The 27,599-nt window shown below is 42.2% G+C and overlaps 1 protein-coding gene across 4 annotated transcripts in view; it reads left to right on the top strand.

Moving 5' to 3' along the window:
• Positions 1–27,599, top strand: part of ARHGEF3 (Rho guanine nucleotide exchange factor 3) — a 311,369-nt gene that overhangs the window by 269,278 nt on the left and 14,492 nt on the right. For all 4 annotated transcript variants that reach the window (XM_024746368.1, XM_024746369.1, XM_024746370.1 and 1 more), the window contains 6 exons: positions 111–218; positions 14,886–15,056; positions 17,953–18,015; positions 20,354–20,450; positions 20,602–20,678; positions 25,536–25,793. In XM_024746368.1, coding sequence (XP_024602136.1) covers positions 111–218; positions 14,886–15,056; positions 17,953–18,015; positions 20,354–20,450; positions 20,602–20,678; positions 25,536–25,793 — 774 coding nt within the window. The remainder of the gene's footprint in view (positions 1–110; positions 219–14,885; positions 15,057–17,952; positions 18,016–20,353; positions 20,451–20,601; positions 20,679–25,535; positions 25,794–27,599) is intronic.

Genomic DNA, 27,599 nt, shown 5'->3' with positions numbered 1-27,599 from the left:
TCGGTGTGCAGCCAGCAGCTTGTGGAGTGGGGACATTGACTGTATAGTGGAGTTATGTTGTCTTCATAATTGACCTTGACATTTTCCTTTCCTTTTTTTTAACCCTACAGGAGCCTAGTAATAAACGAGTCAAACCTCTTTCCAGAGTCACATCCCTAGCAAACCTCATCCCACCCGTGAAGGCCACACCGTTAAAGCGCTTCAGCCAAACCCTGCAGGTAAGGACACAGTGGGCTCATGTTTGCAGAAAACCATGCTGTGTGGGAGGAGCCATCCCTGTCCTACCTAGAACCTCCCCTGGTTTCAGATTGACATGAATCAATGCTTATTTCAACAGAAGAGAGCAAGTGAGGGAACTGAAAGGAAGAAAGATGTTTTCAAGCTGTAAACTGGTGTCAGGCAGAGTCCCTCAAGGTGTAACTGGAGGAGTCATCTCTGTTGGACTCCTCACAATTATATTTCACAGTCCTATGCCCCATCCAGATGCGCTATCATAGGTTTTGTCCTAACATATCTATGGGCCTCCCAAGGGAACCAGCACATGATGTAAGTTGGAGGGCAGGAGAGCCTAGTGATTTAGACCAGGGTCTGCAAACTATAGCATGTGGGAAAAAACTTAGCCCACCCCCTGATTTCTTATGGCCCTGGAGCTAAGAGTGTTTTTTACTTTTTAAAATGGCTGGGAAAAAAATAAAAGAGGAATGATATTTCATGACCCATGAAAATTATATGAAATTGAAATTTCGGTGTCTGTAACTGAAGTTTTGCTGGAACACGGGCATGCCTAAATGTTGATGTGTTTTCTGTAGCTGCCATTGCACTACAAAGGCAGAGTTGAGTAGTTGTGAAAGGGATCATATCGCCCACAACACCAAAAATATTTACTATTTGGCCCTTTACAGAAAATGTTTGTTGACCCCTGACTGAGAACAAGGGCCCTGGAGTAGAAGTATCTCGCTTCTGTCCTTGGCTCTGTCACTCAAAGACTTTGTCACCTTGGGCAGATAACTTCATATCTCTCTAGGTCTTGCTTTTATTCCTCATGGAAACATTGGGGGATGATGCTACCAGCTCCTTTATAGAATCCTTGTAAAGATTTACAGGATAGTGCATTTAAAGGACTTAGCATAGTGCCTTGGCCTGTAGTTAGTAATCACTAACTTCCTAACCAGCTAAGGTGTAAATATTAACTACTATAATAATTCTTTGGTTAACAGGTGGTTTGTAGTTCTTGTTTGTAAACTCCTGATAAAGTTTATCTTTTAAAGTGAAAATCGAGATTTGTCTTAAGGCCTTGGGCCCAATATGATAATCATAAAAATCCTATTGTAGACTGAGGCCCACGAAAGTCATGCCATGAAAAGGCTCACCTTGTTCAGCTGAGGAGTAGTCTTGAGTCTGCCAGTTTCTTACATGTCCTGAATACTTTTGCTTAGCGGTAGTTTTATCTTGACTTTCTGAGTCATTAAGAAAATTGTGGACCAGGGAATTCCCTGGCAGTGCAGTGGTTAGGACCCTGCACTTTCACTACCAAGGGCATGAGTTCAGTCCCTGGTTGGGGAACTAAGACCCCACAAGCTGTGTGGTGTGGCCACAAAAAAAAAAAAAAATTGTGGACCAGCACCCAAGGCTTATGTCCCATGCTATGAAATCTATGATTTGAGAACTGTTTGAAGTCTCCCTCACCCACTCCTGTCCTTGTTACCACACCATTCAGCCAACGTGCTGTGACTTTGCACAGCCCAAGCTCTTCTCCCCACTTTCCTACAAGTGCCGTCCCTCACCAGTGCTAATCCCTCCCTGCCCATTCCTCTGTTAACTCTGCTAATATTTCTCCCGAATGAACACCTCATCGTCTCATTAGCTATGGGTTTGGCTCTGTGCTGGAATCTCTGGGCCCCTGGTTATCCTCTGATCCCCTTTGTGGGAGAATGGAGGAGAAAAAAAATAAGGTCGTCTTGGGGGGCCAGATGAAGGTCTTCGAAGCTAGTGAAGAAAAGTGTGTTCACCTCTCCCCAGTGACCAGTCCCTAAGCCCTCTGGCCAAGTTCATCACAGGCTTCCACTGGAAGATCATCACTGCCCTAGCCCTGCACATCTGGTCTTTTGCTGAGTTCTGCTTTTTGAAAATTCTTTAGCCTGTCTCTTACCATTTCACGCTTTCCTTCCCGTCCCAGTGGCTGTGGCTCAAGTTCACCGTAGTTATTTCAACCTCCGTGTTGCCAGCCATCTCTTCCCATTGCCTCTCTGAGGAGAGTCCACCGTCTGCCCCAGGAAGGGCCTCACTCATTCCACAAGAGTTAAGTGGGCCCCCGTCATGCACCAGGCTCTAACTCCTGCCCTCACATTGCTTACATCCTGGGTAGAGTTGCCTTCTGGCAACTTGGTGGCCACATCTGGCCCTCGGCTGTGTTTTGTTTGGCTGCACATTGTTTTGAGCTAACGTTTAGAAATCAAAACAGTCCACGTAAGAATCTGGACTTCTGGCTTCTTTTGAGGAATTGGAAGGCCTAGCAGTGCTGGGCCTATGTTCCCACATGGCACTTACGAGCTGTGCCTAAGTAGCCAGCCAACTGTCATCTACAAATGTCCCCACTTCTCCCAGTTGTCCTCCCAACATCTGGCCTCCTCACTCACTGCCATCAGCTTGCCTGGCCTGTAGACTCCGTGTTTATGCTCATGGGTCCAGGGAGAGGACTGTCTATGCCTCCTCCCCACAGCCCAGCCCCGACTCAAAGCACAGTGCTTTAAGATCTTCCATTGTCATGCCTTCAAAATCTTTCCTTAGGCTTCCCAGGCAAACTTTATTTCTTTTCTCCTGTTTCTGCCCTACACAGATCCCACACAGGGAACACTGCAGGAAATATTTGATCACCCTACAAATTTGCATTGACCTAGAGAACTGGGACAGAAGGAAATCAAGCCATGTCTGAAATCCAACAGACTGAGGCCAGGCAAAGATGAGAAAGCCAGACGCGAGGCGGGGAAATCTGACAGGTGGAAATTGGTTTCTAAAACCTCAAAAAAATGTTTTGGCAAAATAGCTTTTTATTTACTTGTTTAAAATATGATAAATAGCTAATTCCAGGTTCCATTTATTGGACAGAAACAACCCAGTAGAAACAGAATAATTATTCATAATGGTTATGCACATGAACATAGAGAGAACTTGAACAGTGTCTTTATGCGGTGGGTGTGTCCTTGGTGGGGGGAGTGGTCAGCAAATGGAAAATATGTCCCTGAGGTTGTATGCAGAGTTAGACAGCCATGTTTGCAGGATGACCCGCAAAGCACAGAGAATGCCGTCTTGCCCCCACGTATCTCCCTGTAAGTCACCTTGGCACATGCAGTGCAAGTTGTGCAGAATTATTTCCAGTCCTAGCATCCCAATAATTGCCTCATGACTTTATTGCTTCCTTCCCCAGGTAGAGCGGGATAGGTGTTAATGTAGCCTGAGGAGCAGGGAGGATTGTGGGGGGGAGGCCCCAAAGGCGTACTTAGTGGGCCAACTTCACATCCTTTCCCATTTTGCCTGTGGTGGTCTTGATGCCCATTCTAAGAGGGGAGAAACAGAAAACAAGGAGTACAGGGCTGCCTCAAGCCTCTCGGTAGTCCTTCATTCCTTACCCGTATGTGTGTATTAGTTTTTTCTGCTTCCCAAAACAACTCATTGCTGTAATTGAGCAGCTTGCTTCTCTGTGGCAGTATCCCTTGTCCCTGGCTCCTGACACCTTAGAGACATACACATCCCTGCGATATCCAGTTAGGTCTCTCAGGTTGGGTTCCTTTTATCATAGGAGGGGAGATGAGTTAGGCCCAAACATGATGCTTTAATCAATAATAGAACACTTAGCAGTCCTTCCTCTGGCTTCCTTGGAGGCCACAGGTTAGCCCAGGAGGATATCGAGAGAGCTCGGGGCTGGCAGCCTCTTCCAAAAAGCTTAAGATATAGCTGATTCACTTTGTTATAAAGCAGAAACTAACACACCATTGTAAAGCAATTATACCCCAATAAAGATGTTTAAAAAAATTAAAAAATAAAAAAATTTAAAAAAAAGCTTAAGAGCCCAGTCACAAATGTGAGTGGTCCTTGCAGCGACAGTTCAGCAAGACACTGCAGGACTTGTTCTCTGTGGCCTCCCTGCCCCCCATTCCCCCTGTGGACTGGGGGCTCGGGCCTCAGCACAAAGGCAGCATTTGTGGAGGTCAGAGAGGGAGAGCCGACTGCACGGCGCTCCATCTGCTTCTGACCAGGGAGGTTAGCGCTGCTGGTAGACTGGAGCACAGATGTCTAGATCCCTCTGGGCCTATAAATCCCCTCACTGGGCTGCCCAGCTCTGAAAGGGGCTGGTCTGTGCTCACTCCTCATGTGGAGTGACGAAGGCGAGCTGCCTCGGCCGGTCGATCGCTGAGTCCACCTCCCCGTCACGGCCGTGCGGCTGGTGGACTTGTTTAGGCCGAGTCCAGGGCATGCTGTGGGATGCTGGGCTCCTTACCCTGTAACTGAGCCCTGCGTTCTCTTTGAACGTGAACTGTATTTCTTTTCCATTATAAAGTGTATGCTCATTACGGAAAAATACGGAAAAGAGGAAGGAGAAAGATACCACTCCCAAACAACCCCTGTTAATATTTTATAATTTCCTTTCAGTGTTATTCTAGGTCTATCTATGAAACTTACATACTCTGGACCTAATTTGGTGTTACAGTCTTTCCAGCCTTCTCTTTGTGTTTTCTGTTTACCTTTGGATTTAAACCTCCCACCGTGGCCCCCACGGACAGTGGATGATCAGTTTTTCTTGCATCTCTATTGGTCTTGGCCTCACATATTTCCAGGCTACGCAGTTAGGTGTATAAAGGTTTCTCTTCATCATTGTCACACTCTCTTGGGGGAATTGTACCTTTTATTAAAATTAAATATTTCTATTTATTTCTTTTAATGCTTTCTGTCTTGGATTTTATTTTGTCTTTTCTTATTTTCTTATTTTTGCATTTTACCTGGTGTATCTTGTTTACCTCTTTTATTTTCATCCTCCCTTTGTCATTTAGCTGGATGAAACTTTTATTATGGCTTAAGGGAAGTGTTATATCAGTTATTCTTGGAAAATATCTTAATGGGCTGAGTATATATTATTCCAACATGATGTGATTTATTTTATATAACCAGTCTCCTATTAATGGATATTTAGGTTGTAAATATTTTTATGTTATTAAGTAACTCTGGGTTGAATGTTTTTTTTATGACATTTGTCCTATATGTATATTTTTTATTACAGTAAGGCCAGATTTTAAAACTATTTGTGTTGATTATCTGAACATCAAAAATAATATTATCAGGCTATTCTTAGTACACGCTCACATAATTCAGTCAGTTTATTGGCTGTATTTGTCTTTAAACCACGTCACAGGTATTGTTCTAAAGAATGTATTTATCTTCAATATAATCTTTTTTTTAAATTTATTTTATGTATTTATTTTTGGCTGCGTTGGGTCTTCGTTGCTGCACACTGGCTTTCTCTAGTTGCGTCAAGTGGGGGCTACTCTTCATTGCGGTGCATGGGCTTCTCATTGCAGTGGCTTTTCTTGTTGTGGAGCACGGGCTCTAGGCTCACAGGCTTCAGTAGTTGTGGCATGCAGACTCTAGAGCACAGGCTCAGTAGTTGTGGCGCACGGGCTTAGTTGCTCCACAGCATGTGGGATCCTCCAGACCAGGGCTTGAACTTGTGTCCACTGCATTGGCAGGAGGATTCTTAACCCCTGCACCACCAGGGAAGCCCTTATTAGTTATTTTTTTAATTACCCACAATCCTCTTCATAGTTGCATTTTACGGTTAATCACCTTGAACTTGTTGACTTCCTCAGTCAACTCTTCTGACCATAATGAATTTTTAAGCTTTGTATTATGGAAAATTCCAAACACAGAGCAAAATAGCAGTATACCATGAATGCCCATATGCACACAATCTCTAGGCCTCTCCTGGAACCATTGAAACTACTTCAAAAGCACATACTGTTGGGATGAAACATCTTGCAGGTAAATCTCATCTTTGGAGAACTTAATGGGTAATCAAGTGGGAAACTCAGGATGGCAGGAGAAACCCCAAACTCAAAACAGGTGTCTTCTGGACCCCTGCCACAGTTCCTTCCGGAGGATTCAGTACTAATTGTTTGCACTCGGCCATCAGCTTCTTGAGCACCATCCCCGCCATTGCCTGGCTCGCCTCCTCAGCGCTTGTCCCTCCTGGCCAACCTGTCCTATTTTTTTAAAGTACCTCCTATTGGGCTTTCTTTTCTGATTATATAACATCATTTTAAAAAATGAAAAATGTAGAGAAGCACAGGAAAGGGAATAAAAGTTCTTGTAATCCCATCTTCCCATCACCAAAAAACTTCTATTAATATTTTGGTATCTACTCAGGCAAACTTTTCTTTTACTATATACTTGTGTATTTTTTAAAAACAAAATTGTAATCACACTATTTTTTAACTTGCTTTTGTCTTAACAGTATAAAATAACCTTACAGTATAAAGACATTTTCATGTCATTAAATATTTTTCATGATCTCAATTCTTAATCGGTTCATATAGTATTTTGTCAAAAGGATGTATGTTTATTCAATCACCCTTCTATTGTTGAATACTTAAATTGTTTGGATTTTTCCACCATTATAGATAGTACTGCTTTAAACATCCTGTTCACAAATCTTGTATATGTCTTTATTTCTTCTTTCCTTACATTATGTTGCCAGAAGTGGAATTCTGGTCAAAGAGTGTAAACACCAAGCCATCTGATAGCACTAGTGTTAGGCCTTTCCTTTTTTTTTTTTTTTAATTGGAGTTTAGTTGATTTACAATGTTGTGTTAGTTTCAGGTGTACAGCAAAGTGATTCAGCTATACATATACATATATCCATTCTTTTTCAGATTCTTTTCCCAAATAGGTTATTACAAAATGTTGAGTAGAGTTCCTTGTGCTATACAGTAGGTTCTTGTTGATTATCTATCTTATATATAGTAATATGTACATATATGTTTATCCCAAACTCCTAATTTATCACCCCCCCCCCACGTTTCCCCTTTGGTAACCATAAGTTTGTTTTTGAAGTCTGTGAGTCTGTTTCTGTTTTGTAAATAAGTTCATTTGTATCATTTTTTTAGATTCTACCTATAAGTGATATCATATGATATTTGTCTTTTTCTGTCTGACCTCACTTAGTATGATAATCTCTAGATCCATCCATGTTGCTGCAAACGGCATTATTTCATTCTTTTTACAGCTGAGTAATATTCCATTGTATATATGTACCACACCTTCTTTATCCATTCCTCTGTCGATGGACCTTTAGGTTGCTTCCATGTCTTGGCTATTGTAAATTGTGCTGCAGTGAACATTGTGGTGAATGTATCTTTTCAAATTATGGTTTTCTCCAGGTGTATGCTCAGGAGTGGGATTGCTGGAGCATACGGTTGTTCTATTTTTAGTTCCCACCTGCAGTGTAGGAGGGTTTCCCTTTTCTCCACCCCTTTCCAGCATTTATTGTTTGTAGACTTTTTCATGATGGCCATTCTGACTGGTATGAGGTGATACTTCATTGTAGTTTCAGTTTGCGTTTCTCTGATAATTAGTGATGTTGAGCATCAGGCCTCTACTTTTGACATGTATCTGTCTTGGACAGAATTGCTTCTTTGTGTTCTCACATCCTAATTCTAGACTCATAGTCACATTTCTCCCTCTCTTTGGGCAAGGGTGCAAGGGTTTGTGTTGGGCCTGGAATGGCTCAGAGATGATGAGGATGAAGGGGAGAGAGGACATTTCAGGTTTGAGGAAGGAGTGTGGAAAGACTGATGCCATCTAGATCTGAGAAGTAAGTAGGAAGAGTACCAGCATATGTGCTTAATCTCCATGGGCTGGCAACCATGATTTTCTTCTCCAAGGACCTCAAATATCACCCCTTGGTCCAAGGTCATATACTTTCTATAGCTGATAAAATCTTTGGTCCTAAGTTATTGGACAGATGTGGAGAATGAGCCCAAGGGGTAGAGGGGTGTATATGTGTGTGTGTGTGTGTGTGTGTGTGTGTGTGTGGTGTGTGTGTGTGTGTGTGTGTGTGTGTGTGTATGTTGGGGGAAGCAACCAGAAACCGTACTTATTACCTGTCTGGAAGGTAAGGATGTAGTTGAGGAGTAACCTGTATTCTGTGTTAAAAGGAACTCCTGATTTTCCGCTGTTCTTTACCATTCCTGCAATAATAATTAGACTGTTGTAATAGTTCACTATTGCAATTTAAAGGTTGTCATTTTAAATTTAGTACTGACATCTTCCATTAGTTCAGTATTTATAGCAAGCCAAGCTCTGTGCAAGGTCCTTTATGTCCGTGGCCTCATTCACAACTCCGCAGGGTAGAATTCATCACCACTTTATAGGGAAAAAACTATTGTGTGCTTTGCTGCACAATAGCCAGGACATGGAAGCAACCTAAATGTCCATCGACAGATGAATGGATAAATAAGATGTGGCACATATATACAATGGAGTATTACTTAGCCATAAAAAGAAACGAAATTGAGTTACTTGTAGTGAGGTGGATGGACCTAGAGTCTGTCATACGAGTGATGTCAATCCATTTAATAGTAAGCTATCTGCTACAAAATAGCAATGGTAAATGTAGAGAATTTCCCTGGCTTGAACTCTTTATTGGAGCATGTTATCTTTGGCCGTAGAGACCTTCTGTTTTGGGAAAAGGACAAGGGAGTACCCCACGGAACAGGCAGCATTAACAAACCAAATCTTCCATCATGCCTAACGTGCTGGGTTTACATTTCCTCTGACACGTGTAAAGGGGCCCCCTTTTCCCACCTACAGCATCTTTTCCATATATCCAGTTCAGGCATAAACATGAGCACCCATTTCCTAAATCTGCAGTATCTGTGCCTGCTATGGCCACTGTTATTTTAGCTGCCAATAACTATGAGCTTTGGGCTTTTGACTCATTTTCTGGGCCAGATTCCCTCATGGAAACTCTTGCTTGTCCTGGAACATTTTTCAGTCCAGGCCCAGAATCCCCATAACTAGGGGGACCTATGTACATGATTCTGTTTTGAATCCAGTCCCTTCCAAGCTGGGTCCCTTACTTTGAAGTGAGCCTCTCCTGGTCACCGTGGACCAGTGTTTCTCACCCCAAGGGACATTCAACAGCATCTGCAGATGTGTTGGTTGTCACAGCTTGAGGTGGGGGGGGCACTACTGTCATCTAGTGGTTAGAGGTAAGGATAATATTAAACATCCTGCAATGCACAGGACAGCCCTTCACAACAAAGAATATTCTGGTCCAAAACATTAGTGGTGGCAAGGCTGAGATTCCCTATCACAGACTGAGAGGTAGCCTGAGACTCATCTATTTGGGCACATGCATTCCAACACACTTTAAATTTTACCCTAGAGGAAGCAGGGTAGGATATTGGTTAAAAATTGCAAGCGGGGGCTTCCCTGGTGGCATAGTGGTTAAGAATCCACCTGCCAATGCAGGGGACACGGGTTCGAGCCCTGGTCCGGGAGGATCCCACGTACCACAGAGCAACTAAGCCCGTGCACCACAACTACTGAGCCTGCGCTCTAGAGCCCACAAGCCACAACTGCCGAGCCCACGAGCCACAGCTACCGAGCCCTTGTGCCACAACTGCTGAAGTCCGTGCGCCTAGAGCCCGTGCTCAGCAACAAGAGAAGCCACCGCAATGAGAAGCCCGCGCACCGCAATAAAGAGTAGCCCCTGCTCGCCACAGCTAGAGAAAGCCCGCACGCAGCAACGAAGACCCAACGCAGCCAAAAATAAAATAAATTAATTTTTTTAAAAAAGCATTTAAAAAAAAATTGCAAGGGGTGGGGGAGGGTTGGATTCAAATAGACCAGATGTGGATTGTCATCCTGAGTTCACCATTGACCTGGGTTTAAATTCTGGAGCACCATTTATTAGCTGCATGACCTTCAGCAAAGAATCACCCTCTTTGAGCCTCAAGTTTCCTCATCTATAAAAAAAGGGTAGGAATCCTCACCTCTTGGACATAGCATAGCAGGGCTCTAAAGCCCCACTCACAGAGCCCAGCACATACAAGCAACGACATTCATTCATTAAGCAAAATTGTTGAGGTTCTACCATGTGCCAGTGTTGGTGAATCCATCAGTGAACAGAACAAATAGATACCCTTGTTTTCAAGGAGCTTACCTTCTATTGGGAGGAAACAGACATGTCAGAAACAAACCGGTAAATGATATCACATAGCACATGGTGAAAGAGAGCCAGAGCAGGGGGATGGGCAGTGGCAGGGGCACTGGAAGTGATGTGGCTGCTCTCCTCTCTCTCAAGGCATTCCTCTTCTTTGGGTTTTTCCTCCTAGCAGTAGTCACTTTTTCTCCGCCAGCTCCAATCCTCTCATCTAATTGTGACCAGCTGTACTGATGACTGGTAGGGATGCAGGTATGGTGTGTGGTCAGCACTGTCATGGACAGCCCCCCATGGCTTGGGCCTGGTTGGCTGTGAGCTGTCTCCAGGGCCAGCCAGCTGCTAACCATACCTCTGTCCAGCATTCTTTATTTCTTTGGGATTCTTCCTTTCAGCATCCTTCCCCTTTCTAAGTGGAGTTTTAAAAAGACAAAATGTTTGTTTTAATCCATCCAAATTAAAGGTGTAAATCTGAAGTTTGATTGGTCAAAGAGCCACTCAGTCATTATTCCTAAAACTGAGCAAATGCATTCCCTCTTCTTAACTAGACTTAAACTCCAAGAAGGCTGAGTCCCATCTGACTGAAACCTCCCTGCAATGCATGATTTGCATGTAAACAGCAGGTACAGTCCCCATAGTAGAAAGAGTTAAGGTTTTGGAGTCAAACAGATCTGGTTTTGAATCCTAGCTGGGGAGATACCTTAGCCTCCCTAGCCTCAGTTTAATCATCAGCCAGATGGGAATAAACTCTCACCTTTCAGGGTGGTTGTGAGGATCGGAGAGAACTCATCGGAAGTACTAAGCATGGGCAAGTATGTACGGCCCCTCTGTGATATACACGGTGAACTTCATCCCTGTCCCTTCCCCCTTAGTACCCAAGCCCAGCAATCACTAAGGAAAGACAAAACCAGGAATTCTTAGAGATGGAGCTCTGCTAGTATAGCTCACCTCTCTCTTTTTTTTCCCCCAAAACTGCAACAGAAAAAAAGTCTCCAACTCTGGGAAATTTTTCAATAAAAACATAAAAATATGTTCAATCTTACGTTTGAAACATGAAACTGAAATTAAGATGTATTTGTTCTTCCTATCAGATTGATAATAATATCCTATTGATGAGTGTGTAGAAAAAGGTACTATCATATACCTTTCTGGAGACTATGAAGTTGAACAGACTATTTGAAGGTCAATTTGCCAGTACTTATCAAATGTTAAGAAGTTGATACTTCTTAGACCAAGGAATTCTACTTAAGGAATCTGCTTTACAGAAATACCAGCATAAATACATAAAGGATGTTCACTAAGGCACTTTTTATAATAACTAGACACTGGAAACGATTTTAATGTCCATCAGTTGGAGGTTGATTAAATCCATGTGGTCCATCCAGACTATGGGACACTAACTCTGTAGCCATTAAAAAGAATGGGTAGAGGCTCAAGAGGGAGGGGATATGGGGATATACATATACATATAGATGATTCACTTTGTTGTACAGTAGAAACTAACACAACATTGTAAAGCAATTATACTGCAATAAAGATATTCAAAAAAAAAGAATGGGTGACTTAAGAGGTATAAACTACTATATATAAAATAAGCTACAAGGATATATTGTATAGCACAGGGATTATAACCAATATTTTATAATAACTATAAATGGAGTATAATCTATAAAATGTTTGAATCACTATGTTGTACACCTGAAACTAATATAGTGTCGTAAACCAACTGTACCTCAGTTAAAAAAAAAAGAATGAGTGACTTTGGACAATGGAAATGTTTTCAAGCTAGAGGTAGTGGTTGCACAACACTGAACCTACTAAAAGCTGCTGAATTGTTCACTTTCAAAGAGGTTAATTTCATGTTATGTGAATTTCACCTCCATAAATTAATATTTTTTTTAAGAGTGGGTCTTCTAACATGGAGAGACATGTTGTTGAATGAAAAGAGAAGACATTCTGTTTTCTGTGAATATTAGCAAATGCATAGAAAAGGTGTGGAAAGACCTCGAACAAACTTACAGCAGTTACTTCTAGGAAGTGTACTTGGGAAAATGAGGGGATTTGTACTTAATTTTATATATTTTTGTATGAAAATTTAAAGTTAGCCTAAATTACTTTCAAACTGGTGATGGAGAGAGGGGACACTTGAAGTTGGCCAGGGGCTGACACTGCAACAAAGAAGGCGGTTGATTCTCTCAAGTGAAAGTGGAAAATGTCTTTGATTTTGAATCTTCTTTTTTGTGTTTTCCTCTCTTTCTGCTCTTTAATTCCTGCCCCAGCTGGCATCAGAACCGCAAACTGAGATGAGTGAGTTACTTGGTGACTCACTTTGCTTGTTTTGACCTTTCCGTGCCTATGGCTAATTGATTTTGAGTGCTGGGGGGATCTGCAAGCATTAGTCTGGTCACTGTTTATAAAGGCCTGTTTTCAAGAGATCACAGGGATTTGTGAGATACCATTAGTAAAATGCATTTGGAGCAAGTACTTTCTTGACCCTCACAGGGCTGGTCCAGTGATCATGAGCTCATTAATGAGTCCAGGAGCTCACAGGTGCCTAGGCCAGCCTGAGGAACTGTGTTACTGCTTGCACACAGAGCTCGCTTCCTGCTTCCAGAAGGTTGTGGTGATACCCTGAAGCCCCTTGGCAGTTTCTTTTTATGTTTTTCATTTATTCATTTTTCTAGAATTATACAAATTTGTAAACTAGGGTGAAAATTACCTATAACGTCATCAGGCAAAAACAATAGATTTGGTGGCATTCCCTTTGTACCTTTGCTCATGTGCATTTTTTCATAATTATAAAGTGTTCATACACAGATTTTAATCCTAATTTTATTTTAACTTACAAGGAAGGGATTTTTAGCTGTTAAAAGTATCTCAGAATTATCTTAATTGGCTAGATAACATTCTATCAAGCAGATGAATTATAACTTGTTTAACAACGCCCTTATGTTGAATAGTTCTTTTAAAATTTTCTTTACTTTCTTAAATTTTATGGTTGAATCTCAAAATATTTGGAAGCTACCTTATAACGTCTCAGAGATGACGGCTCATATGTCACATGCAAAGTCAGTTCCTGCCCTCAGGAAGTTTATAATTCAGAGCAGGTGACCAATAAGTATAATAAAATCTGATCATCATTATATCAGAGAGATGTCCAAATTGTTCTGGGAAAGGATGAGAGAACACTGGTAAAGGCTTCCTAGAGGAGGTATTTGAGTTATATCCCAAGGACAGTTAGGAGTTAGCCAGCAAGGCAACGAAAGAAAAGCATTCCAGGAAAAGAAGACTGCTCGAAGGAAGCACAGCAAATGGCAAAGCATGGTACATTTAGGGAATGGCAGATAGCCTAGTAGGGCTGGAGAATAGGGGGCTCATGGGTGAGTGGCAGGAGGTGATTCTAGGTAGATAGACTCTGGTCAGATTACAAGAGGACTTCTGTGCCAAAATAAGGAGTTGGAACTTCACATTGAAGGCCATAGACATGTGGCCACAGCCATGGCAGGGAACACTTGCTAAATAAGAATGTGGCTTTTCAGCACAGCAACACCTCATTGCTTTGGCAAAGTTTCCAGTAAGTGTGTTGAAATCATCTAGGATGAAGGCTGAATATGATGCATTCAGCTTTCTTCTTGATCATTTATATTTGTCAAGAGAAAGCACTGTGGTAGCATGTTTCAGCCACAGGGGAGGACTTTGGATGATTAGACCACCCCAAAGTCTACCAGGACCCCTTTGTAAAATAAGAACATAACTTGGAACAGGCATCATTTGCTGCCAAGATGGTAACTGACAGAGAGAACCACAACTGAGGCGAATGTAAACAGAAAGAGGAATGTATCAGTATTAGCCCTTAGTCTTAGTGGCTCTTCCTGGCTTCAAGCACACTGAGATCCAGGGGCTGAGTGTGGGTAGAGCTTGCTGCTTCCCTCCTTCCCTCCCTCAGACTCTCTCTCCATCCCTTATTCTGTGTGTCCCTTTATTCTCTCCTATAGTAGACACACTCTTCTGTGTGAACAGAGAGAGCTGCTTCAAGAGACTCCTGCTTATGTTATTTCGTGAGCTTACAATCCCAAAGGAAAAATCTTCTGCTCTTTCTCCCATGAAGCACACAGCAAATTTCAGGGAATCGCATGTACCCCTCTGAAGCAGGGTGGTGGAGTACTCTGATTGGTCAGGTCTGGGGGAGCCCGCCCAAACTATGTGAGAGGGGATACCCAAGGAGAGTAGGCAGTGTCCCCAGAAGGAGGAGGAGAGTAGGAGTACTGGCCAGATGTTCTTTTTGCTTTTTTTTTTAAAGGACATCCACTACTGTTAACCTTTGTTGTTCTCAAGAGCGGAGGTGTCCACGGGAGAAAAGTAGAGCTCATCACTTGTCTGAGAGCCGCCTTTGCGCATGCATTTGACCTGAAATGTTTTTGTGCTGTGGTATACTTGGTTATCCGGTCTCACAGAACGGATACTCCCTTCAAGTCTCTGAAAGCGGCCCCTTGCCCGATTTTCCTTAGCACGTAGGCACAAGACAATGCCCTACTTCCCACAGGCCTTGTGACATTGTCCTCTCTTTCTTGCAAATGTCTGATTTATGCTCTGTCAGTAACAGGAAGCCACTCAAATGATCCACCCAGTCCTGCTGCTGCCCCCGTGACGGTTTGTTTTTCTCATTGTTTAGCGCTCCATCAGCTTCCGCAGCGAGAGCCGCCCTGACCTCCTCGCCCCCAGACCCTGGTCCAGAAATGCCGCCCCCTCGAGCACGAAGCGGAGAGACAGCAAGCTGTGGAGTGAGACCTTCGACGTGTGCGTCAATCAGATGCTCACGTCCAAGGAAATCAAACGTCAGGAGGTAGGCTGGGACCCCTGGAGTTGCCCGTGTGTCTAGAACAAGGCACACTGAAGGCAAGAGCCAAGCTGGAGTCTACACCGTGGTCTCCAAGTCAGTTCTTCACTGCATTGATAGAAGGACGACAAATGGTCATGTCAGACCTTGTAAGGAGCTGAGAAACCAGCATCCAGCTGGGTGGGTTTGGCCCTGACTTTTAAAAGAAACTGATGTGGGGAAAAAAAAAGACACTGATGTAAAAATCTGAATTTACAAAGAAGATGAATCAGGAAGTGTCTGTTTAGGACCATAGAGTTCACAGAAATAATCATTTTACTTATATTTTAATAGCACCTTCTAGAATATTTTAAAATATTCAGTTTATGAAACTTTGATCCAGTTTTGGGGAAAACTTTAATATGGAATGCAGTTAATTTCATTCCCTGTAAATTTTCTGTATCAGTAGCCTAGATGGCTATGATAATACTACTTTACAGAGAACTTGTCATGTGCCAGGCTGTGCTAAACACTTCAAAGGTGCATCATCTAATGAAATCCTTGGAATATCTATTTTAGCAGAGAACCTGACGCTGGCAAAAGGAGTACTTAAAAACTTTCTAGGTTTTTGACTTCCGCAATTCTTTTCTAGGACTTTATCTGCCAGGCACACTTGTACACAGATGAAAAGATGCACGTGTAAGGTTATTCATCACAGTAATGTTTACAATAGTGCCAGAAAGAACCTGAACATCTATTACCAGGTCCTGGTTCCATAGTGAATGTGCATACATTCTGTAACTATAGAAACACGAGAAGTGATGATATGTATGTATGGCTAGGTGAATAAAGCAAGGCACAAAATAGGGTGGTATAGTATGCTACCATTTACGTAAAAATGAGTGTGTGTGTGTGTGCGCGCACACGCGGGCTCGCATATTTGCTTATAGACGCATAAAATATTTCTGAAAGGACATGTAAGGAGCTGGTAACGTTGTTGCTTCCTGAGAGGTGAACTGGGTGGTGAGAAGGAGGAGGTGAGAGGGAAGTTTTCACCATGTGCCCATTCCTACACTGTAAATTTTGAACCATGTCAATGTTTGTCTATTAAAAAATGAATAAATAATTAAAAAATAATATGTACACTGAAAAAATCATTTGCAGAAATATGGCAGAATCTTAACAGTGGTTAACAAATGGTATTGTGGATAATTTTAAATTTTCCTCCTTATACTTTTCTGTGTAATAGTTGCATATATAACTTGTACAGTGGGAAGGAAGGAAGGAGGGGGGGATTGATTCTGCAGATGAAGAGATTACTAAGGTACAGTGAACACGAGGTCACCCCCCTAGAAAGTTACAGAGCTGGAGCGGTGAACCAAATCTCATGGTCTTCACAGCCACGCTGTGCTGCCCACCCCCTCCACAGACGCCTGACTGTGGTGTATCCCAGTGTGGGGTTCTGTGGTTTTCCTCTCTTGGGGGCCACATTGCGCTCTGGTAAAACAGACATACAAGGAAATCTGAGGAAGGTCCAAGTAAAAATATTTAATTGTACTGCAACCACCCCTGTCCTCGTTTTGATAATGCTCTGTAGTTACGTAAGTTGCCACCATTGGAGGAAGCTGAGTAATGGCTATACAGGACCTCTCTGTATTATTTTTGTAACTTCTCATGTGAGTCTAATTATTTCAAAATAAAAGGTTAAACAAAGTAGAGTACCAGGAGGGCATGACACGGAAGCTTTACTGGGGGCCTTGAGAGGGGTCACCATGCACTGGCCTCCAGTGCAGTGTTCTGCCTCTGCCCGCTGGGCCAGGGAGCACATTCATTGTCCTGCTCTCCACCAACCCCGGGGATGGAGGTGTTCTCCAAGCCTGCTCACCTCTTCCCTCTGGTCTGAAAGAAACGTAGTAGTCACCACAGGCATGTAGTTCTTTAATAACATAAAGTTTGCCAACAGTTGAGACTGTCAGATGAGAGAGAAGGAGTGTTCCGCACATCATCGCTCCTAAATTATGATGGCTTAACAGAAGCAAATCATTGCGTCCATTTACACGCTCTTGCACACAGCCAGCTCCTGTAACTTTATTTATTGTGCAGTGCGGGGCCAAGAAGTAAGTTAGAATGAATTAACTTCACCAGACATCTAGAGTGATAAAATATCGGATTCTTCCTGCAACACAGCCTTAAGACAAGCGGCTGATGGGAATAAAGCTTTCTGTTGAGATTTTACCTTCTGTTGAATAGAAGGAAGACAAATTGTGATGGCCCAATTAATAATAATTCCATGTCCATCACTGAGAACAGACCCCGAATCATTTATTATGATTGCCACTCACAAAAGAGACATGGAATCCATGGCTCAGACTCTAATTATTTTACCTAAAATAGTTCCATCTTGTTCAGCTGCATCATAATTGTGTAAATGAAATATGATTTGTTGGATTAGAAACATATGTGGAAACTCTTTCTCCCACAAACAAATAGACACATTACACAGAAGTTTTGCAAAATCTTTTCTTTGTAGGTTTTAGCCACTAGATGCAATTGCTTCGGGTCAATTTAACTTTTTAAGAATCCTTTAAAAATCCTTAAGAGGGCTTCCCTGGTGGTGCAGCGGTTGAGAGTCTGCCTGCCGATGCAGGGGACGCGGGTTTGTGCCCCGGTCCGGGAGGATCCCACATGCCGCGGAGCAGCTGGGCCCGTGAGCCACGGCCGCTGAGCCTGCCCGTCCGGAGCCTGTGCTCCGCAACGGGAGAGGCCACAACAGTGAGAGGCCCGCGTACCGCAAAAAAAAAAAAAAAAAAAAAAAAAAAAATATCCTTAAGAAATAAGTAGATTTGGGGCTTTGAGCATCAGTTGAATTTGGTCTCAAAAATGAAAGGAAAGTTCAGTAAATGTGTTTTACCTTTCCTTGCAGGCCATCTTTGAGCTTTCTCAAGGAGAAGAAGATTTAATAGAGGACTTGAAATTGGCAAAAAAGGTACATTCGAATCCAGTGGTCCTTTGAGTCACCTCCTGCTTTTTTCCTCTGAGTAATTTTACAGTTCTAAGATTGTGTTTTATTAGTACTCATTCTATGACTAAGACAGGTCATCAAAAATTGAGAAGAACCTACAAACCAAGTAGTGGGGAAAATGTCTCAAAGCAGGAAGGCTCTAGACCTGGCACCATTAGGGGTTCTCCTCTGCATGTCTCTGATGCACCTGAAAGAATACTTCAGTTTAATCAGAAAGTATTCATCGGGCCTGGCTTCACATGCATTTCATTGTCCTAGAAGTCTCACATGCAGGTCCCCTTCATCCCTGGGAGAGAGTGTGTAGACATCTGAAACTGGAACCATGTCTTAGAAAGTCAGTTGAATCCCGTAAGTGGGTAAAGTGGTTCATTGAGGCAACTACACACTACCGTGTAAGTTAGAGTCTTTTATATGGAAACTTGTTTTTAATCACTTTGTGTGTGGGAAGGGAGAGGAATTTCATGCCTTGTAGTCTGTGTAGTCTTGACAACAGCCTTCCTTGAAAACCTTTCCATTCCACTGACCCCCATGGAGGGTAAAATCCAGAATCCTTCATCTGATACTCACAGCCTCCTTGAAAAATCAGAGGGTTGTAAAGATACTTCCCTTCTTTTAAGTGTCCTTAGTCCAACTTTATCCCATCTGTAGCATTCCTGAGAAATGGCTATCCAAGCTTTTCTTGGAAGCAGCCAAGAAACTGAGTTTTGGGCCGGGCTGAGGAGGAGGAAGGTGGGGAGGACAAAGAAGGCATTTAGGGGCTTCCCTGGTGGCGCAGTGGTTAAGAATCCGCCTGCCGGGGCTTCCCTGGTGGCGCAGTGGTTGAGAGTCCGCCTGCCAATGCAGGGGACATGGGTTCGTACCCTGGTCCAGGAAGATCCCACATGCCGCGGAGCGGCTGGGCCCATGAGCCGTGGCCGCTGGGTCTGCGCGTCCGGAGCCTGTGCTCTGCAACAGGAGAGGCCACACAGTGAGAGGCCCGCGTACCGCAAAAAAAAAAAAAGAATCCCCCTGCCAATGCAGGGGGACACGGGTTCGAGCCCTGGTCGGGGAAGATCCCACATGCTGCAGAGCAGCTAAGCCTGTGCACCACAACTATTGAGCCTGTGCTCCTGGAGCCCGTGCTCTGCAACAAGAGAAGCCACCACGATGAGAAGCCAGTGCACCTCAACGAAGAATAGCCTCTGCTCGCCGCAACTAAAGAAAGCCCATGCGCAGCAATGAAGACCCAACGAAGCCAAAAATAAATAAATATAATTAATTAAAAAAAAAAAAAAGAAAAAGAAAGCATTTAACTCTGGCAGACATCTTTCTGGTCATAAGTCCAACTCCTCCTTCCTGCATCAAGATTTCCCTTTTTCACTTCTATCCTTTGCTTTGCTGGTCCTACCTTCCTGGAAACCCTTCCCTTTCCTTTCAACCATCCATATCCACCTATCTTCCAGAAGCAAACTCAAGTCTCAGTACTTTTTTCAACAGTATTTACCGCCTCCTTCTCTATGCCAAGCAGCTCATCTTTAAATTCTCCCTTAGCCATTCTACCTCTAATTCTCCAATCCTCTAGATCAGTTATGATTTGATGAATTTTTGCTGCAGTGTGATAACTGTCCTGTTTTTAATCTTGAACTATTTTTTAAACATATTTTTAATTTTCCATGCCTTTTTTTTTTTAATCTTCCCAATTAGCTTTATAAAACTCCTTTAAGGCAGGGACTGTGCGGTCTGAGTGTTTGTATTCTATTGCAGTGCCCTGGATATATTTATGTGTTCATGTGGTTTAATTGTCATTAATGAGAGGTAATAAGATTGGCAGAGATTTTGCCCTCTTTGCTTCAAATCCATAGTAAAGGATACCAAGCACCTTTTTTTTCCCCTTCCTTTACTTAGTTTAAATATGGACTAATTGAAAAATAACCTGCTAGTAACTAATTTTGTATAAAGTGGGAGTTTTTCAAGCTGCTAGACCTTCAATAAAGTTAATTTTTAAAACATTATACAAATCAAATCTGCGCTATACTTAGGATTTGTGCCCTTTCCGAGATGTAAGATATACTAGAATTTTAAAAAAAGAAGCTTTAAAAAAATCTGCTTTGGTTTATCAACAACCACAAAAGGCTCAAGGCAATGCTGGATTCTCATCTGCTCCAACCACACCCATCTGCTGTTTGTGCAGCATTATGGGAGAAGTCGTGGGGAGAGCCAAATATTTTGTTATTGCGTAGGGCCTCTCAGGAGGCATTTACATTAGCAACTTACTTCCTCTGATTTTAAATGTTTGCCTCCATCTCTTGCCCTTCTTGTGCAGGCCTATCATGACCCCATGCTGAAACTCTCCATAATGACAGAACAAGAGTTGAATCAAATTTTTGGAACACTGGACTCCCTGATTCCTCTACACGAAGGTATAATTTTGTTCCCAGAATGAGTCTTGACTTGTAGCCTTGAGTTGTCTTATAACCAGTCATGGTTATGTAATAATGTGAGTAACCCAAAATCTCCCAGGCCTGTTCATATAAGCATTCAAAATAAGCATTCTGTTTGTTTTTTTACCAGACCTCCTTAGTCAGCTTCAAGATGTACGGAAGCCCGATGGCTCAACTGAGCACGTTGGCCCCATCCTCGTGGGCTGGGTAAGAAAAGTTCTCTGGTCTTGACTGAAGATAAATTTCAATATCAATGTAGATGGAGTTTCATTTTAGCGAGACTTGTTTTATTGGCAAACACTGGTTTCACATCAGAAAAAATTAAAGTAGCAAATTTCTAGTAAAATAGTAGTAGCAAATATCTAGTAAAATTTCTAGTAAAATTTATCATTACATTTAGCCTTTATCTCCTCAAAGCATGGACACAATTTTATTATTATAAATGTACTGCATTTAAAGATAACATGGCCTTTGTACAATAAAAGAAGTAAAGGCACACGTGAAATTGTTACTAGTTTCATATTAAAGAAAGTAAAACTAGTTAATATTCACATCAGGCCAATTATGAATATAATTATTACATTTTTTATTCTAGTGAAAATGTATGTACAGCTTCCTGTCCATCACTAAGAAAGCTTTTATTCATGCTACACAGAAAACCTCTTATGGTCAAATGTCATTTCATAAATGTTGTTAGTGTTTAGCATATATCTGATCCTAAGTAACTTCTTAGGAGAGCTGGTTATTATTGCTGATCTTTATCCCAATATAACCCATACCCTTTCCTAATTGAAGGAATCACCTATGACTTTAGGTTACGGGTTCTAATTTATGGTTCTGGGGCTGAACTGGTGGTGTATTGAGTGCATAATGTGGTTGTTCAGTTGTAATTTATTTTAGACAAGGCATGCACTCTCTATTTTGCCACAGTCCCCACCACTCCCTGTTATGCATTTCTGTTTCCTTCTGTGAGTCCTCGAGTGTTCCACCCCTGCTCCAGGTTAGTTCAGGAGTCAATTTTAGCACTGCGGTTAAAATATCCCAAGGGTATCTGAAAGGCAAGTAATGTTGTAAGATGAATAATTTAGAAAACATGCCTTAATATTTCAGGAGAGATCATTCATCTTACATTTTTGACTTTGATTTTATTATGAGCCATGTTAGATGTCTTAACTTCATTAGCCCACAGATAAATTTCTCTAAAGAGAGTTAGCTAGCTGGAGACAGAGGAAGTGTAATGAGAAGAGAGAGTCTGGCTCAATGTTTCTTAAACTTCCTCAGTCTGTGGATTGCTTTGGTGGGAGTGAGGGCACAACTCCAGAATAACATGATGACCCCTCTGTTTTTGACAAGATGGCAATGTAGAACTACAAGGTTTCCTCAGACGTCATATACAAATTGTCAGTTCATGCCAGAAGCAAAAATGAACGCATTTGCCTTGTTACTAATTTTTTTTCTGAAATAAGTGTACTTCATTAGGAAATTAGTTTGATATGGGGTTAGATTTTGCAGTCATTTTCTGTACATACCCCAAAGAAGTTTGACCATGCCGGTCCATTGCTACCTGGACACTTCCCACATCAAATGGGAACTTGCAGCTTGAAGAGTAGCGTAAAATTAAACAACTGGCCCACTGTTACCAGACCTCATGAGAAACGGTCCTGAGCAGTTAAATGTTTTCCCTCTTTTAACTGCAGATGTGTCCATGTGAGTGGGAATTGTAAACCAAGGGGTACATCTGTTTGCGTTCTGGTCTTTTTAACAGAACAAAATAAACATCTTAGTGGACTTTGAATGAGAAAAGTCAGAGCCCATTCAACCCATGAAAAATTGATTTTTTTTCCCCCCAAAGGAAAAAAGTGAAAAAAAAAAAAAAACCCTTTTAAACAAGTGAGTTTCCCAAGTGAGATAGCCCTGGCCAGTCCTTTTGACCTTAGAATGAATCAGTTACTTTGAAGACCTTAAACAGAGTGGTGGGTTTTTTTCAGGGAACCACCCTCATTACTGAGGATCAGTAACCATAGGTTGGCCTGTTCTCATAAGCTTCCCCTTCTCATAAAGAAACAACTTCCCAAGTGACATCTTCATGCTAATGTTTTTTTCAGAAATGAGGTAATTTATCAAGTCTCCACGGCAGCAAGTTCTTATGTTAATTTGGGTTCTCATTAAATTTTCATTCCAAAGAGAGAGGCAGGGTACACGGAAGCAAAAAAATACATTTGCTCTATCACTTTTCATGTTAGGAAGATAGAAAGAATTTCTTAAAAAAAAAAAAGGCTGAGAGTTTCCCTTAGAAATTCTTGATAGTCTACTTAAAGAGATGGTGAATAGTTCAGAGCTTTTGAGGGTGGTGGGGAGGCCAAACACATTTCAGACTGGTTTTGTCTCCAGCTGAGCAAGTAGTTTTGTTTCTCTCAACCACAGTTTCTTCAATGAAAATATTCTAGGGTTAAATAATAATAATATTAATAATAGCTATTACTTACCGATTCTTAACCAGGAGCCAAGCTCTTGTTACACTTTCTATCTGCCATATCGCAGTATCTCACTAAAAGAGGACATTAGTATGTGCATTTTGTAAGTGGGGAAACTGAGGCTTCTGAAGGGTCACCTGACTATTAACTGTCTGAGTTAGGCTTTGAACATGATACTCCCTGGTTCCAGAGTCTGTCGTCTTAACTACTGAGTTATCACAGCGTATTTTGGAACCAAGATGTGTATATTCTTCATTCCCTATCTAGTTAAAGGTCACCTGTGGCTTTTTCTAGCCAGTGGGCTGAACCACATAGCTTTTCAGGTTATGGTCAGGAAATGAGCACCCTGTGAGCAGTGAACACAGGACCAGAGCCAGATTTGGTTGCCACGGCAGCAGAGGCGGCAGGATCAGAGAAGGTAATGGCCCATTGGACAGCAAGCGGCCCGTGTGGTTGGGGTTCCTTGCTAGTTTACATCTGATGGTTACTACTGATTTGTTTCTCCATAATGAAAACATTGGGCATTTCCAGGTCTTTTTAAAAAGCCAGGAAGTGGAAATGAAAATAAGAGGGCCTGAGTCTCTTTTTAATTAATTCTGAAGATCTAAATTACAAGCCACAGCGCCACATCTGGAGAGAGAGAGAGAGTGTGTGTGTGTGTGTGTGTGTGTGTGTGTGTGTGTGTGTGTGTGTGTGTAAGTACCAATCATCATTACTCTCAAATACAACATTTAGGAAAGAATTTCTGTAGCTCTTTTTAACACAAATAGATGGGTTTTTTTAAATAACATGTAAAGAACGTAGACATTTCCAAGGAATGTTAAATTCGACAGTGAACTTTTAAACATTACACATCCAGGGTGTTTGTGTGTGCGTGTGTGTCTGTGTGTCTGTGTGTGTAAGCACCAATTATCATTACTTTCAAATAAAACATTGAGAAAAGAACTTCTGTAATTCTTTTTAACGCAAATAGAGGTTTTTAATAACATGTAAAGAAGGTAGGCATTTCCAAAGAATGTTAAACTCAACAGTGAACTTTTTTTTTTTTTTTTTTGCGGTACGTGGGCCTCTCACTGTTGTGGCCTCTCCCGTTGCGGAGCACAGGCCCCGGACACGCAGGCTCAGCAGCCATGGCCCATGGGCCCAGCCGCTCCGCGGCATGTGGGATCTTCCCAGATCGGGGCACGAACCCATGTCCCCCGCATCGGCAGGTGGACTCCCAACCACTGCGCCACCAGGGAAGCCCAACAGTGAACTTTTAAAACATTACTTTCATAGTATCTTGTTTGGTTTCAGTCACTGAAAATAATTTCAAACAAAGGTATAAAAGAAATAGCAGAATAGTTAAACTTTGACCCATTGTTCAGATGCTGCCACAACTTATTTTTAAGCTGTGTTCACAAACCATCAAATATTACCTAATCTGGTAATCCATTAAACATTCTTTCATTTGTTCATTCAGAATACAAACTTTCAATGTTTATTGTATAGTAGGCCCATTGCACAGTACTAAGGATGCAGAAATGAAAGACCCTCTTGCCACTGTCTTGCAAAGAATCCCTCCACAGAGGAGGTGTTATGGTAAAAGCGGCTTCCTAGTCCAGGGAGAGAAGCAAACACAGCAGGGCCATTGGCTGCATTTTATTGCCTCCAGTGACTTTCTGGAAGCTGACAACCCGTGCATGAGGATGCTATCATAGGGAGGAGTGGAAAAGGGAGATGAGCAGCGCTTTCACTGAGTCTCTGACTCCTTGTTTGCACCATGTGACTGATGGGACATGTCAGGGAAAGTAGTATTTCTCTGGAAGGAAAATAGTGGACTTGAAGTATTCCAAAGTCTTTAAGCTTAAATTGTTCTTTGCATGGAATTGTGATGTTAACCATTAGGTGTAGCCAAGAATCATTCTGGCCTGTCAGAACTAATTTAAAAGATGTTTCTAAGTGCTTTCTGCATCTAATTTTTTAGTAATTATACTTTTGCTTTAACTTCTTGGAGTTCTTTATATTTGGTCCACCTTGGAATCAGGTACCTTAAAACTGATGTAGAGGTGCTTGCACTGGGCCATGCAAAGGGCTAGGCTGTGGAGTCTGACTCCTTTCTTTTTGAGCCACTAAGTCTTTTAGATTAGTTTCTTATTAATAATTCTAAAAGAACCTGTATTTAAAAAAATATAGGAGACTTTCCTCTCACCAGATACTTTTGAAAGTTTAGGACAATTCTGTTTGCATATGCAATAATTCCAGTTTAGGAAAATTCTGAATTGTGTGCATATACAGTAATTCCAGTTCTTTTGTGTCTAGCTTAGATTGGCAGAAATGCAAACAAATTATTGAGGTATTAACAATCAAGAAAGTAAACATGCCACTAAGAAAATAACTTTGTGCAAGCAAGCAGGAGCTTAAAGAACTATCCATTGCCTGCCTTTTTAAAGATTCCATTTCTGTCTCCTCCAGCCATCTAGATAAAGGAATGTTGGCCAGGCTTGGAGACCAGTTAGGTTTTGTTCAGTCCCAATGAGTGATGTTAGCATGTAGCTTCAGAACACAATTATTTTAATGCTCCAACCCTCTTTTAATGTTCCTTTCTTAGCTGCCTTGTCTCAGCTCCTACGACAGCTACTGCAGCAATCAAGTAGCTGCCAAAGCTCTGCTGGACCACAAAAAACAAGATCACCGAGTCCAAGATTTCCTACAGCGATGTTTAGAATCCCCCTTTAGCCGCAAACTAGATCTCTGGAATTTCCTCGATATTCCAAGGAGCCGTCTGGTGAAATACCCTCTGCTTCTTCGAGAAATCTTGAGGCACACACCAAATGATAATCCGGATCAGCAGCACCTGGAAGAAGCTGTGAGTTTGTTTCTTTCTGTCTACCCTTATTGTTTTCCCCAATGGCTAGAAGATGAAGGGTTCCTGGGTACCAGGACTCAGGAATCTTGGGTTCCAGGCTTGGCTCTGACATTAACCATGTTTTGATTTTGCAAATCAGCACTATTCATAATCTATAAAGTGCAGTATTTACATGAAATGCACTCTAAAGTCCCTTTAATTCTAAAATTTCTTGATTCTATATAGGTGACTCTATAATCTGTTTGTTACAGTTGCTGATTGTGAGGGTTAAGATCTCTGTGGAGATTTTAAATTGAATAGCTTTGTTTAGTTAGCAAATGAGAGTTGCCTTTTACCTTTTACCAAAGCCCATTTGTGAAGTCAACACCCATTTAAGACCCAGCTCTCCTTGGCCCCAGATTGAAACATGCAGACTAGTCAAACCTACTCCGCAGCAACTGTACTGAGTATGGGGCTGGGTGGTTTGGGAAATACGGATTCTTCCGTAGCAGCAATAGAAGACCAGGAAAAATGGGGTCCATATTGTGAGACTATGGTGAACTGTGAGCATTCTCCCAGAGAGCTCAGTTCTGATTGTGGTGTTCTGCAGGGCAGGGCACAGGAGATGACAGGCCCAAGGAGCAAATAGCCTGGGCAAAGGTGTGAAGAAAGGACAGGACAGGTCATGCCAGGGAATGCCATGGATCAGTCTGCCTGGGGTTGACGATACTCAGAAAGCAGCAGGAGAAGGGGCAGAGGGTGGTGGTTCACATTGGTTATAGGGGGTTTTAAATATCAATTTGAGATATTTTTCCTTTGTTGTGCTTTTGTTTTTTAAGTAGCTTAGATTCAACGTTCAAATCCCAGCTCCATCACTGACCAGCTGTGTAATCTTGGACATGTTACTCTTCATCTGTAGGACAGGGGACAGAGGAGACTAGGGACAGGGAAGCAAGCTGGGAGGATGCTGCGGTGGTCCAGATGTGCGGTCTTGGCAACCTGCTTAGGGAGTCAGCAGTGGGTATGGAGGCTAAGAGACCAGTTCAAAGAGCTCATTCCCTGCCTGGATCTGGGACAATAACAGAAGGTGATATGCAAAGGTGATTAGAAAATCAGAAGCCTTGAGCCTGTGGAGCAAACTGCCTATCTCTTCCCAGAGAAAGACTTAACTTACTTAATAGTAAGTAGTAACAACAACAGCAATAATAATAGTAACACCTGCTGCCATGTAGAGTGAACATCTAGTAAATCAACTTATGTAATTGCCTTATGGGTTATGTATCTCATTTAATCCTCATAATAACTTGTGAGGTACCTGTTCATGTTAGGGCCATTTTCCTTTTCCAGATCAGGCTTGGGGGCGCTAAATAACTCACCCAAGTCCAGGGCCAGCAAGTAATGGAGTTGATATCTGAACCTTGTCAGTGTAGACTGCAAATCTTATGACTTTTCCACTTCTTTATGATCCTATGGAGCTGAAAGCCTGGCTACTTCTTTAAGCCCCTGTTGCCTTTGGAATTGCAGAGAGCTGTCTAGCCACCAGACTTTGTGGAGGGGGCTCACTGGTACAGAGCTGGGCCAGTTGTCCGTGTGGAGATAGAGAAGAATAAGGAAAGACCCTCTTCTGATTCAAGAGGTGTTTGATGTGTCTGGCAGGCCCAACATACCAACTAGCGTACCAGTCCAGCATGATGGGGGATGCAGACACCAGGGATGAAGCCCATCTCACTTCATCGTGTCTGTTTTCATTACTGGGAATAGCATTGCTTTCTCTCCATATTTCATCCCAGCAAGTGTGTGGTCTGTAGAAATGAGAACAACAGGGAG

This window comes from Neophocaena asiaeorientalis, unplaced genomic scaffold (assembly GCF_003031525.2).
Source record: "Neophocaena asiaeorientalis asiaeorientalis breed wild unplaced genomic scaffold, Neophocaena_asiaeorientalis_V1.1 scaffold251, whole genome shotgun sequence".
Classification (NCBI taxonomy): domain Eukaryota; kingdom Metazoa; phylum Chordata; class Mammalia; order Artiodactyla; family Phocoenidae; genus Neophocaena; species Neophocaena asiaeorientalis.
This window is presented reverse-complemented; position numbering and strand designations above follow the sequence as displayed.